The sequence below is a fragment of the Oreochromis aureus genome, linkage group 3, assembly GCF_013358895.1.
Source record: "Oreochromis aureus strain Israel breed Guangdong linkage group 3, ZZ_aureus, whole genome shotgun sequence".
Classification (NCBI taxonomy): Eukaryota; Metazoa; Chordata; class Actinopteri; order Cichliformes; family Cichlidae; genus Oreochromis; species Oreochromis aureus.
In genome coordinates, this window is record NC_052944.1 from 20,494,067 (window position 1) to 20,507,317 (window position 13,251).

General features: G+C 41.3%; 2 protein-coding genes across 3 annotated transcripts in view; both read right to left on the reverse strand.

Annotated features, from left to right (window-relative positions):
- Window positions 1–13,251, reverse strand: part of LOC116310395 (phospholipid scramblase 1-like) — a 33,825-nt gene that overhangs the window by 20,046 nt on the left and 528 nt on the right. Inside the window, exon 2 of the mRNA XM_039609554.1 lies at window positions 13,078–13,165. Coding sequence (XP_039465488.1) covers window positions 13,078–13,090 — 13 coding nt within the window. The 5' untranslated portion in view covers window positions 13,091–13,165. The remainder of the gene's footprint in view (window positions 1–13,077; window positions 13,166–13,251) is intronic.
- Window positions 771–13,158, reverse strand: LOC116310396 (phospholipid scramblase 1-like). Of its 2 annotated transcripts, none has more exons than XM_039609560.1 (7): window positions 13,078–13,158; window positions 8,618–8,892; window positions 7,628–7,670; window positions 7,232–7,452; window positions 4,705–4,866; window positions 3,259–3,420; window positions 771–3,171 (listed from the first exon to the last, which is right to left on the reverse strand). In XM_039609560.1, the coding sequence occupies exons 1-7, from the start codon at window positions 13,088–13,090 to the stop codon at window positions 3,112–3,114; spliced, it is 936 nt and encodes a 311-aa protein (XP_039465494.1). In that variant the 5' UTR covers window positions 13,091–13,158; the 3' UTR covers window positions 771–3,111. The 2 variants fall into 2 exon arrangements, with proteins under 2 accessions (XP_039465494.1, XP_039465495.1); XM_039609561.1 differs by lacking the exon at window positions 13,078–13,158 and adding an exon at window positions 9,246–13,065.

Below are 13,251 nucleotides of genomic sequence, written 5' to 3' on the forward strand. Positions count from 1 at the left end.
TAAAATATAAATGGCCATCAAGGGAACTCAAAACAATATGTGCACGTGGAATATATGCACCTTCAGTATGTGTAAACATATACTGAAGGTGGATGAAGACAAAACTGACTAATATTCTTGAAACAGCTTAGAAGAAAGATGACATGATGTGGTTTTATTATAGCACGTCTTTTGCACATAGGTTTTCTGTTTTAATACATTTGTACATATTGTAGTAGAAACTTTGTTGAATAAAACTGATCTCTGGTTGCCTGGACTCAGGATCTCAGCTCTGAGGCTCTTTAGTTCTCTAAGAGAGGCTGTGACCCTTGTCCTACTGCCTGCTAAGATCGACCCTGTGTACACCGACACGCTACAACTGGTTTAAATATTTGCACAGCAATAGCAGGTAAAATATTAGGTGATCATGTATGAAAACAAACTCCAAAGCCATGCCTCAGTGTTCCTGAGGGATGGATGGACATGTGCAGACATGTTCTGAAATACTATACATGAACATCTCACATGCTCCCAGGAGATGGAGCACTAAGATTTGGTATCTAACCCATTGGCACTGCGGTTGTCTTTCAACAGTTGAAAAAAGAAAAGTGGCTAAAGCACGATTTGAATGGAGCTCATTTTGAGGCGGAGCACGAGGGACTAGATTTCCCCCACTAAACCAAAGCTCATGTTTTCCAAGTGCAACCAGATGGTCCACATTTAGGCCGACTAGAGTGCCTTCCCCAGATTTTCCCGCAGCATCACTTGGGCAGAAAAACAAGAGACAACTGTGCTTTTAATGAAGGATTATCATTGCATTTGTTTATTGGAGAAATACATTATTGCTTGTGTATGTAAAAATGTCCAATCACAAGAAAAGTGTTACAAAACATTTTTGATAAAAAACACGGGAAACATGTTCCAGCTCCTCCCAGCTGCACATATAAAATGATCGAAAAAAAGCATGCAGAGGAACACTAAACCATGAGTGGACAACTTAAATACACCGTACATGCTTTGGTTAGTTATCCTACAGAGTACTGGCCACTCAACATATACATATATTTATCCATGCACATACAATACATTTGGTTGGTGATGGCAAACAGCTAGCTGGATTTTAAAGCACTTGTGGCAACCAGGTTTCACACTGGAGGTGTGCCCAGAACGAGTGATTATTAAACAAAGAAGAAGTGCAACATTAACCTCTCATCTATCAAACACTGTAGAGCAAAGCAACCAAATAAGAAAACAAGTCCATGGATTCAGTTAGCATTCTGGTCTCCCTCTCTCTTTCTCTGTACCAGCAGTAATAACTGCACCAACTCTTTCCAGGGACTTAAGAACTACACAGTGTTTCATGCAAGCTTTGCCGGTGGGGTTTTCCAACCATTCTGAGGCCAGATCGATGCTCACTAACCTCAACATCTGCTTTTAAATTTTTCCCTTGAACCCTTAACCTGCATTTTCTCTCTCCCCTATGTCATTACCCGGGCACACGTTCAAACACAGTGGTATGTGGAAGAAACTGGATGGTGAGGTGTCACAGGCAACCACCAAACTCCATAAAGGGAGCACAGGACCATTTAGAGTGAAGCCTGTGCAACAGCTTTGCAACATGCATCGTGGCTGAAGACATGTTGCTGAATAGAAAGAATGCACTTTGGTAAAAATATGTGATTTACAACTTCACACTATTAAAGGCAACACATCCCTAAACAAGTGACAGCGGGTAACTGCAGCCAAAGTTCAGGATTTTTGTAAAGCAGTCAACTAACTTCAAAATTACTATAAGGCAGGTACTGTCTGTACGTAGGCACAGTAGAGCTTTGGGCTAAATGCTAAAACCCCAACAATGGCACATGTTAACAACAGGTTGTTTAGTAGTTAAGATGCTTGCCATGTCAACCTTCTAAGTTGGCATGTCTACATGCTAGTACAACATCACTTCCTTATGTGGGCTAAATGCTAACAGCCAGTTTACTGTGGCTAAATGTTTCCCATAAGCTTTAGTTAATGACAAAAAGACTTAGGGTGATGCACTTCCTGGCTGTAGTTAGCATTTAGCCCAAACTAGCCTAAAGCTAAAAGATTTACATGGACGATACAAGTACTGTCAAGCAGATTTAATGATAAGCATATAAGCAGTTATGCTTTAGTGTATTTACAAGCTAGCATTTGCACATGATGCCACCCTGAGCTAAATAACCAGAGCGGGATTACCATGGCTAACGTCCAGGTTTTCTTTATGGCTTCTGATATGTGACAAAAAGATTAAAAGCTGTGCTAGTGGCTCTGTGTAGTGGGACTCTGGCCCACAAGTGGTAACTGCCAAATGCTTATGCTAAGATATTCACAGTGACATTGATATAATGAAGCCAAGGCAGGTTTGAGGCTTACCATGTCAAGCAACATATCTTAGTGTGTTTTTACATGCCAACAATTGCTGATTAACATTAAATACAGCCTACAGTGGAGGCTCAAAGGAATGTAATTGGTGTATGCTCTACCAAACCTAAGTAATAAACAAAAGCTAACTTTTAAATTAAAAAATATCTGTACACAAAATATGATGATCATCATACCAAAGCAATGGACTGACAGAACGACTCTGCCACCATTTAACTGGATAAATGAAGGCAAAGCAATGAATACATCTTCTACAAAACAGTATTGCACTTATACTAGATACACTGTGATCTCTTCATAAAGCTCGAGCAAGCACATAAAATTACTGATCATGACAAACTGATGGTGACAAAAAAGAAAAAAAGAAATGAAATGTGAACACAAGTGCAGCAAAAAGCACATTCAAAAGGATGCGTGTCCACACTTGTTTCTAAGTTTAACTTTCTTTGGTAGCGTAAAGTGTTTGCTATGAATACGGTGATGCGCTTAAAAAGAGGTGAAACATCTACAGACTGTACAGAAACACTGTAAACTTCAGTCTTTGACTTTGGAGAGATTCAAAGTTTTAAATCTAATCAAGAGTTTATTCGCTCACAATGAGTTGTATGTGTATATAAACAGATTCTGGGACTGGTAACAAAATCAACAAAAAATGACAAATGTTACATAACAGGAAAACACCTTCATCACAGGCTGTCCCCCCCACGTTTCCTTTTTCCTCTGTTATGAAAACACACTGCTGCGCTGGTTGGCCTCTCCGACTTTCTCAAAGAACATGAAATCCTGCAGAGCAAAAGTATTAAATTATTTTATTCAGCAACATGCCACATAATTCAAAATCAACTATGTTCTTCTAGATTGAGGACTTACAATGAGGAAGCAGGCGCCCATCAGCACAGCTTTCATCTTCACGTCCAAGTCCAGCGGGAACTGGATGCCAAAGTTATCCGTGTCAGTGAAGACTTCCTTCAGAAGGCCGCTCCACTGCTTGCTGATGCGGCCAATGGGTGTGTCGCCATCTTTTCCCTTTAGCTGAACACCAATAAGAATACCAGCGTTCGTCACAAGTTGTTAATCCTGTCGCATTCGCTTTCTTTAAACACTGGAAACCATTCACCTTGCTGATGATTTTTTAAAATTTGTTTTGCCTTCTTGGTGAGAAATATGAGCTTAATATGCAGTTAGCTCACCAGGAGACAAACCTGCTTTTTTGGTTCTGTATGAAAGGTAACAAAATCAGACCACCAGCACCACTAAGGATCATTCACTTGGTGTCGAAATAATGGGAAAAATGAGTTTCCATGAATGCCCTTTAGTGTTGGAAAAGTAACTGGATGAGTGGGAGAAAATACTGACAAAGAAAGTTCACCAACACACCAAGAAGATTACGTAATAAAGAAAACCTCAAGCACAATGATTGTGCAAACAGATTACAAAAATCAGGCTCTGCTGCAATCCTGACAGATCAGCTGACGTGATCTGATATAGGGCTGTTTAAGCTGCTCTAGCCTGCCTACAATTGCATTTCCCCTGCAAGCGTCCTGCATCTAATCTAGTGGTCAGCCACCGACCTCCAACAACCACTCAAAATTTTGTCCTTGCAGCCAGTAGTTGTATCATGTCAACTCTCAAGTAATGTGTGCAGGATGTCATGTGGGAAACCAGGAAGTGAGACTAATAGAAACATTTAATTTTTTCAGGGCACAGGCTGGAAAACTCGCCTGACTTTGAGGTGTACATTCAGTTAAGAGTCGTATCAACCTTTTCATTACACTCTACAATAATGGTAAATGGCCTGTATTTGTATAGCGCTTTACTTAGTCCCCAAGGACCCCAAAGCGCTTTACACATCCAGTCATCCACCCATTCACACACACATTCACACACAGGTGATGGCAAGCTACCGGTACATTGTAGCCACAGCCGCCCTGGGGCGCACTGACAGAGGCGAGGCTGCCGGACACTGGCGCCACCGGGCCCTCTGACCACCACCAGTAGGCAACGGGTGAAGTGTCTTGCCCAAGGACACAACAACCGAGACTGACCAAGCCGGGGCTCAAACCGGCAACCTTCCGATTACAAGGCGAACTCCCAACTCTTGAGCCACGATCTATTCACAATAAAGTGAATAGAAAGTGTTTTCCAAAACTATCAAGTATTCCTTTGAGTTCATTAAAATCAACATCAACATTTCTGTGACTGCTACCAGTCCTGTTTAGATTATCTGAGTGGATCTGTAACAAATCACTGTTGGCTGATGGATGAAATTTACTTAGAGTTCAGTTTCCCCCACAAACAAAGATCCTCTGAGCTCACCTCAAAGTTGACATCTCCACAGCAGTTGCAGGCAAAGCAGGGCCCCTCCAGTCTCATGAGTGTCTCCTTGTTTGCTCCCTGGATGGAAAACTTTGGCAGGAAAGGGTGCCAGTCCTGTTTGACGTACCCTATGGTGGTCCCCGGTGGAGCCTGGACTTCCATCTGTTGGTCACACACTTAGTTAGACACATAGTGGCTCTGCACAAAATTAGAAAACTATTTCACAGAGCTTAGTTTGCTCTCTTTCCTGGACACTGACAGCTATAAATAAAACATCACGCGGTTGCACAGTGTCACGCTGGACAGCAGGAATGATAAGTGAGGCTGACTGCTTGATTGTTAAACCATGTAAACAAAGGGAATGCATCTCACATGGTTCCTGTCTGGGCAGTAAACAGAGAGCTGCAGTATGAGTGCATATCTGCTTGGATTCGTGCCAGTGGGAACGTTCTGTAGACAGACCGCTAACAATGAGAAAAAGGGGCAAAGAGAAAAAGGTTTCAGTGGACGGATGGCAAAGGATCAGGGTGTCTAGGAGATAGTTTGGACAGACAAAGGGCCATTCATGGTCTTAACAAACCCCTGCCTGAGCAGAGAGGCACACAAAGGCACTGAAACACCAGTCAGCAGCAACCACTCGGCAACAGTAACTCAAGACGAAGAGAGGAAAGGTAAAAGTATGAGCCGCTGGCACTGTGAGGCTGCAGGTTGTTATGAAGAACTAAGAACTGATAGGCCTCTGTAAGGTTTTCTTCCAGTCCGGCTCCAAGTAGCAGTATCAAATGTCAGTTATATGCACTATAACGTGCACTACAAAAAGTAAAAAAATAAAATATCACATGACACACCTAAAGGGAGTGCACAGCAGCTAGACATCAGCCTAGACTATGGTGCATTCAAATGTCTCAACTGTGCAGAGGATTATGTCCTCTGCCTGAGCAGCAGGATTTTTAAAAAAGAAGAAGCAGACTTTAAGTTCAATCTAAACCAGCGATGTCAAACATAAGGCCCGGGGGCAAAAACTGTCCCGGCAAAGACTCAGATCTGGCCCTCTGAACAGCTTTTGAAAATGTGAAGGATGGCATCAGTTTTGGACTTGGCTTTTCCTGCTGATACTGACTCTACCCCAGCCACGGAAAGAGCTTCACATGAAGCGTTTCAACTGCCAGTATTTCATATTTGGTCGACTGGTGGATGGGAGTGAACATGTATTACTGTGTGTGAGTGATGTGTGCACGCTGTTTTTTGCACCTGATGAAATCACGAGGTTTGGACCGAAACCTCGTGATTTAATAAAAGTCTAAGCTGTAAATTTGTTAGAGATGTGTTGATAAGCAGCTTTTTTACATGTTACTTGTATCTGAGCCACAACAGCAGGGGGCTCCTGCTTAAAAACAAAGTTATTTTAATGGATCTGACTGTGCACAACATGTTTAACTTCACCTCCAAGAGAAGCCAACACCAAAGCGAGTCTGTCCCCACAGTCTTCCTGTGTTAAACTCAGCAGCTTTAATTAGCATATTTACAGCATGCTACCAAACAGTATCAGCCTTTATGTGCTGCTTTCCCATTCAAAACATCTGTAGAGGTTTTCTTAAAGAACTCAACCATCTGATACCCGATGTTCTGTGGGAAATTCAAGAAATTAAACAGTCTGCATCTGTTCAAACTTGCATACAAGGAAAATACCTGTTTCTTTGTCAAACTGGCTTTAATTTCACACGAATGATCACTAATGATACAGACAGGGTCTGCAGCTCCGATCGACTGTCAATGCAGAGAACATTAATCTGCATGCAGTTGTTTCCAGCACAGAGCACACTGATAACTCAGAGCAGTTTCTTTGGTCACCTGGACCAATCAGCAGTAAATCATCCCACTTCCCACCCTCCAAAAATATTTTTTTAAAAACAAGTTTTCACCATTTTGACAAATTGCAGGAGATCCAGCAGGGTTTAAAGATGCAGGGTAATAAATCAGATTTGTATAGCAGCTCCACTAAAAACATTTCTGATAATTAGAAGTAAATCCTGAACAGCAGATGAGCTGTCATGAGCCTCACAGAATAAACTACAGAGCACGTTTCTCTTAAAATCTTCATGTTGTTCCTTTAATTTCTGCATTACATAAAAACAATGTAATTGCCGCTTATAAAACTGTAATGTCTTTATTTATTTGTCTTTATCTGATCTAACTTTTGTATCTATCTTTATTTAATCAAAAAGTGATTAGGTATGTCTTATAACATAAACTATGAACCGAGTGCTACAGAAAGTAAAGAGTTTATTCTTCCCTATCAGAGTCTCTTCAGATATTTACTATAGCTAAACATTAACCGGCACATCTAGGTCAAATACAATAACCCAGATATGATGGATGAGTACTCAGATTTCACACCAAAAATGCTTTTGACCAGAAACAATATTGGTCTAGGTGTGGTAAATGAATGCAATATGACTCCATTAACCTCTTTCAACACTTGCCAAGTCACTTCTACTCAAACACAGAAACATTAGAGTGGACAGACCTCTTGCAGGCAGCAGGGACACCAGCAGGAGACGCAGCGGAAAGGCCTGATGAGACGGATGACCTCCCTGTCCATGTTGTCCTTGATTTTCATGTCGAAGCTGCGCAGAGAGCCACAACAGTTCCTGGTGCAGCAGTCATTCTTCTCTTTGGCCTTGTAGATCTTTTGACCCAGACTGTTTTTTATTTCATACTGGTTGTTTGTCTCAAAACCGATGAATGCTGGGCGTGGTTGGGAGAAGAGGAGGGAAAACGGTGAGCAATGAAGTAAAGATAAGTAAGGAATTTCAAGGACAGACATCATTTTTCGTCTTGTGAGGCTTTAAACCTCACACACAGCTGCTTATGAGCTGATGAAGGATTAAGTATTCTGTGTTGAACAAGAAGCGCGCCTCACCTTCCAGGAGTTCAACTTTCTGATGGATCAGGATCTGGTCAATCTAAAACCAAAGGAGAGAAAACTGAAACTGAAAAATGAGGCAGCTCTGTGGCACATCCTGATCTGAAAGTCTCTTCCTTCTAAAAACAATTAACACCACGTATCAGGCATTTCCAATGCAAAAGACTTTCATTCTTTAAGCCACAGAGTATTTCAGCTCCATCAGACTCTGTTAGTTAAACAAAAGTTAAACAAAAATGCCTTCTTTTTTTTTTGCCTAGAAAGCCAATTTAGCATGCTAACATGTATAATATGCAGGGCAGGTGTTTCCTTTAATATCTGCACAAAGAAATCCCATAGAAGGATTTTTTAAGGGAAAGACCTCACCTATTGTTTTAAAAAGGAAACTGATGTCACAAATTTCCAAATCCTAAATGAGATTAATGATCATCAGAAAGTGCAGCAAACTACAAGTCTTTCAATGGTGAGCCAATAACAGAAGTAGAAAACGCTACTTTTACTCACGACAGTCTTAAACATGTGACCTTTTCTCTTACTAACAGGCATACAACAGATGCAGGAACTGTATCAGGTTACGCCCACGGCCAGCAGCTTTTCAGGTTCATACAAAATCCAAGTAAAATGAGTCATCGGTCACTGTTAGAAAGTTGTTTAAAACTTTGTGACATTTCACATTTCACACTGGAACCAATGCTGTGGCCCTCAAAATATTATCATTATTGTCAAAGACTCAGATCAGGTCATACTAAACATGGAATGTAAAGACTGATATAACACTAATAGAAATTAACAACTAGATAGATAAAAGAAAGACATGAACAAGTGGAGCCTACAGAGAAATTTCAAAGCTCATCTTGGAGAAGCAAAATATGTCTGGCACAAGAGTGCATTCAGATCATAATTGTGACTCCAAAGGCTGCTGGACAGGACGGCGTATAAAAGAAAACAAAAAAAAAACTCCACTGGTTTAACCTTTCTCTGCCCTACCTGTGTGAGGTACTCGAGTCCAGGTGGGACACCAACGGGGACTGCTGGAACTCCAGGAGCTGGGGAGATCCCTCCTGGTGGGCCACCGTATTCAGGGCCTGGAACTGGCCCTACGGGTCCTGGCTGGTACATGACCGCAGGTTGTCCTGAATAGCCCATGTTGAAGCCGGGTGGAGGGGCTTGACTGGGGTCTCCATATCCAGGAGGAACTGGATACGGTGCTCCGCCGGGCTGAGACATGGGATAGGGTGGCTGGTTTGGAGCACCTGGGTAAACTGGAGGGAAAAAAAAATTAGACAGAATCAAAACCTGTTCAGCTGTACAGATAGTCTGATTTGACTGAATTTGAATATATGAGCTGGGCTGTAGCTGTATAAACTATGACGTTCACACTTGAGAAAGTAGAGCTCAACTTTGACCGTGACACAAATAACAAATACAAGGAAAATAAAAAAAAGCCAGAAAATGTAGGAGAGCACAAAAAAACTAAAAGAAACCATCAACTCTGAGTATGAATGAGAATATGAATATACACACATAAATTAAAAAGCCTAAAAGCAGGAAGCTCCTGCCTGGTTTCTCTTTTCAGGATTTAAAGCCAGATGTGTGATCGTCTCCAGGTTCTTACCTTCCAGTAAGAGAAGAGGCAGAAGCTGAGAGCAGTGATCGCCGAGTGTCTCGCTAGAAGCAGCTGCTCTCTGCTCACAAGAGCGTGAGTGCGTCTGTGTGCGTGCTGTGAATCATCCGCCCTTTTTTTTTTTTATAATAGGCAGGGCAGAGCTAATTAGCCAGTGATTGCGACACAACAGTAATAACCTACCTATACTGGAAAAACTGGAACTATGATATGGTGGAAACCAATTGTCAGTGTTTCCATGGTGGAAAAACTGAATGATAAAAGTGAGTTTTGGGGTATTTTTTTGGACAGGAAATGAAGATTCTTACATTAAGTGAGGATTTCAGTTAGGAAGAATGGACACCGCCAGCACAGGAGAGATATGCAACTTTGTCTCTCAGAGTGTTTGCATGTTATTTAAAGCAGCTGTTGCTGTTCATAAGTCTCCAAACCAACAGAACTGTAAGTGCACACTAGTCTCAAGAGGCTAGCAGCCAGCCTACCCTGTGTCTGCCCTGGAGAACGCCACGAGGGGACATAAGACTTTCCACAGGGCCACTTGCACCTCTGCTGTGTCTTATGGGACTCAGTTTGACAAGATTCATAACAATGAATAACTGGGGATTGCTTACTTTTATGAATGTGTAAAATGCTGTTATCAGATAAACTGCAAGGTCCACTGGAACACAGCTGTCCTCACAATCATATGTTATGCCAATAAAGTCTAAACTGGGTTAAATGGTTTGTAATGTCCTTGCTTAAAATGCAAAAATGTGATCATTCTCATTTCATAACGACAACAACATCGGTCACAATTACACAACATTGACCGATCGGTCTTTGGCGTGTAAGAAGACACATTTCCCCCACCACTACAGTCGTGCACACACACGTACACATATCTCGTTCCATAGTACAGACCTCATTTAGAGCACATAGCATTTAAGCCCCACTGTACAATGTGAAGTGCCAGAGACAATGGAAAATCAATGGCGAATTTTATTAACCGCCTTCCAGCTTACGTTATCCTGCTTCCAAGAATAAAGGTTAAAAAAAAAAAAAAATAGTTAATAGTCTCACTATCATAGGACTGCTGCTGACATTCATTTTTTTGTAACAGACAAGATTAAAAAAAGAAATCTGGTGTGGTGGAGAGGCAGAAAATGTAGTCTTTAAAAATTTTAATAGTGCAAGTCTAATGCATCGTGGTGGTCGTTTATACTTGTACTGAGGACAGTTTCCTTTAGCCCTGAGAACTGTGTGTAAGCCGGCTTGACCTAAAACCCCAATGTCACGATTATGGTTATCAACTTCCTCGATTAAGCCAGGCTTTCTGCCTCAGCCTCTGTGTGCGAACACATTAAAAGAGACAAAGTGATCCCTGTGAGCGTCCCCTATGACATTATCAAACGATGATGATAAATGGTGATGATAATAAAAATCTAATGGTGAAACTCACCACTGTTACAAACACAAACATATTAAAGCTGCAGAAACTTGTTGATTTTGTGATTTAGTAAACAGAGCAGTAAAAATAAACATTTTCATTTGAGAAAATTATTGAAACACTGCATGGTGCTCTTGTTTTGTTCTAACATGACGGCTACACATTTAACTAATAATAAACATTAACATCCCATGAATTAAGACGTGGAAATAGCATAAAACAGACTTTGCAGCACATTAGAATCAGATCTAAAAACATTTATACTTTTTCTGCATCACCAATCAAATACATCCAAATTCCAGTGACACTGCAAAGCACAGTGCACACTGCTGTAACTTTACCTGGTGCTTCTGACCAGGTTATGTGCACAGCAAAGGTTGCTATGGTGATTTAAAGTTAATTTCAGCGGCTCCCTTATTGACAAAGGGTAACTCCACATATTTCAATGTGACAGAATTTTTTTACTATATGTCTCCACCTGGGATCAAAGTGGGGCTCTTAACGTATTAATGAAACACACAGAAAACTCACTGGAGAACACATTTAGAGAAAGTTGTGAACTGTCCAACCAAAGAAAAGGAAGCTGAAGTGGAAGCTGAAACCATTTTGGCTCTTAGGGAAATTATTGTTTACAGAACGTGATGGTTCACTTTACTACACAGTGAGTATAAACCATAAAGTCACTGTCTTAAAACACACGGCGTGATGTCATGTGTTCCTGAGTCACACCTGCTGACAGACCGTCACGTGAAATTACCTGTGCTGTGGTGTTTTCTAACAGCATTGAGGACAAAATTTAGATCAGAAAGATCAGATTTAGATCAGCTTATTTTTGGTGGCGAGAGCCTCCACGTGCCGGTTGGGTTTCTCTCTGTATGTTATATATGAGCTGCTTTACAGTGTGTTCTTTACAGATGTGCTTTTTGATGTGAATCACAGCGAGTATACTGGTAATGGAAAAAAAAACTAAACAAAAAGGCCTATACACATTTAAATGAAATGGCATGTCAATAAGGGATTTTGGTCTCAAGACTGGCCAAACTGGTTTTTATTCACGTCTTGCAAATACCCGAAGCACGTGAGTCTAACTTTTCTGAAGGTCACTGGCCTGTGGTTTGTTTTTTTCCCCTCTCTCTCACTCTCACACACATGACCAAGTAAAAGAGTGTGAGAGAAAGGCAGCTGTAGGAGTGCCCGATGATCTTTCCACAGGCTCATCTAGAAAATTTTACTCCCTCTTGTGAGCAAGCATGGACTTCTATGGAAGGGAGAAAATGCACCATGAGTTCAAGTCTTAGAAGCAGAGCGTCTTCACTCCCCCCCTTCCACCATTTTTACTTAATTTTATGACTAATATTGGTTTACATATTGACCTAACAAGGAAAAGATCTCCGGTTCGATGCCGGGAGGATCCTTCTTGTGAAGTGACGCCATCACTGATGCAGATCTTGTCCCGTTTAAAAAGACCTAACACTATTTGCGCTCTCCTCCCCTCACTGCTTTACCACCTATGTGCAGGTCAGGCTCAGTCAGCAGTGAGGAATACATGTAAACTATAAAATGATGTTTCCCATCAGTTTGTACTTGATATTCCCACACTTTTCAGCAAGAAGGATAAATACAAAGTTGACAACTTTTTGTTTTGTTTTTCCCCCTTTCCTGTCTTGGCACTGTATCGATTAGAATTGTTGTCCGAAGGCCAAAGAATGCCAAAGAGATTTAGTTTCACGAGTGGAGCATTACTTTATTTTGAGTTATTATAACCACAACGAACAAGACCAGGTGACTGGAAAAGCCCATTTAGTCATGAGTTTGCTGGCAAAGGCTGATGAATGTAATAAAGCCTCGTGGACTACAATTAAGACGGAAAACAACCTCTTGTGCCACTTCTGTTTAATGGCAGTTAAAAAAGGAAGTTAGACAGTGTGAGCTAGACAGAGGTCTGCCTTTGCTCAACATCCCTCTCTTTACTTCACATTAAAAAAAAAACAGAAAAAAGTGTGGGCACATCCACTGCCCTCGCATACACAAACAATAACACCTTTCACCTTTTCCAGTGAGAGAAGTCTGCTGGGCCAAAGACTCTGACGTGTTTTCAAGAAAATATTCCAGGAATTTCTTGGAGGAGAAAAAACAAAATAAAAACATCCCCCACCTTCAAGAGTCTACTGTGTGGGCTGGACAGTGTGCTCATTATTCAGGCTGTGACATTTAGTGGAAAGCTAACGGGGCAAGTGTGAGAAAACTTTTAGCGTTTCACAAAGCTGACGTAATGGAAACAAAGTGTTAAAGCTGTTAATGTACGCAACACTAACCACATTTTTAAAACACGCTTACGTCTTCATATTTTCTTCCAAAGAAAAAGTGAAAACAAAAATGTGAAATCTGGTTACTTACCAGGAGCAGACATGGTGCAGAGCTTTTCTGGGCGGAGAAGGAAAAATAAGGTCACTTCCCGACGCAATCCCACGGTTTCTAGGGGAAACTGAAAGGATAAAGGGAGGAAGAAGAGAGAAAAAAGGGGAGGGGTGGGTGTAATAGAAACCAGCAGGACTGGAGGAGGGTGCACAG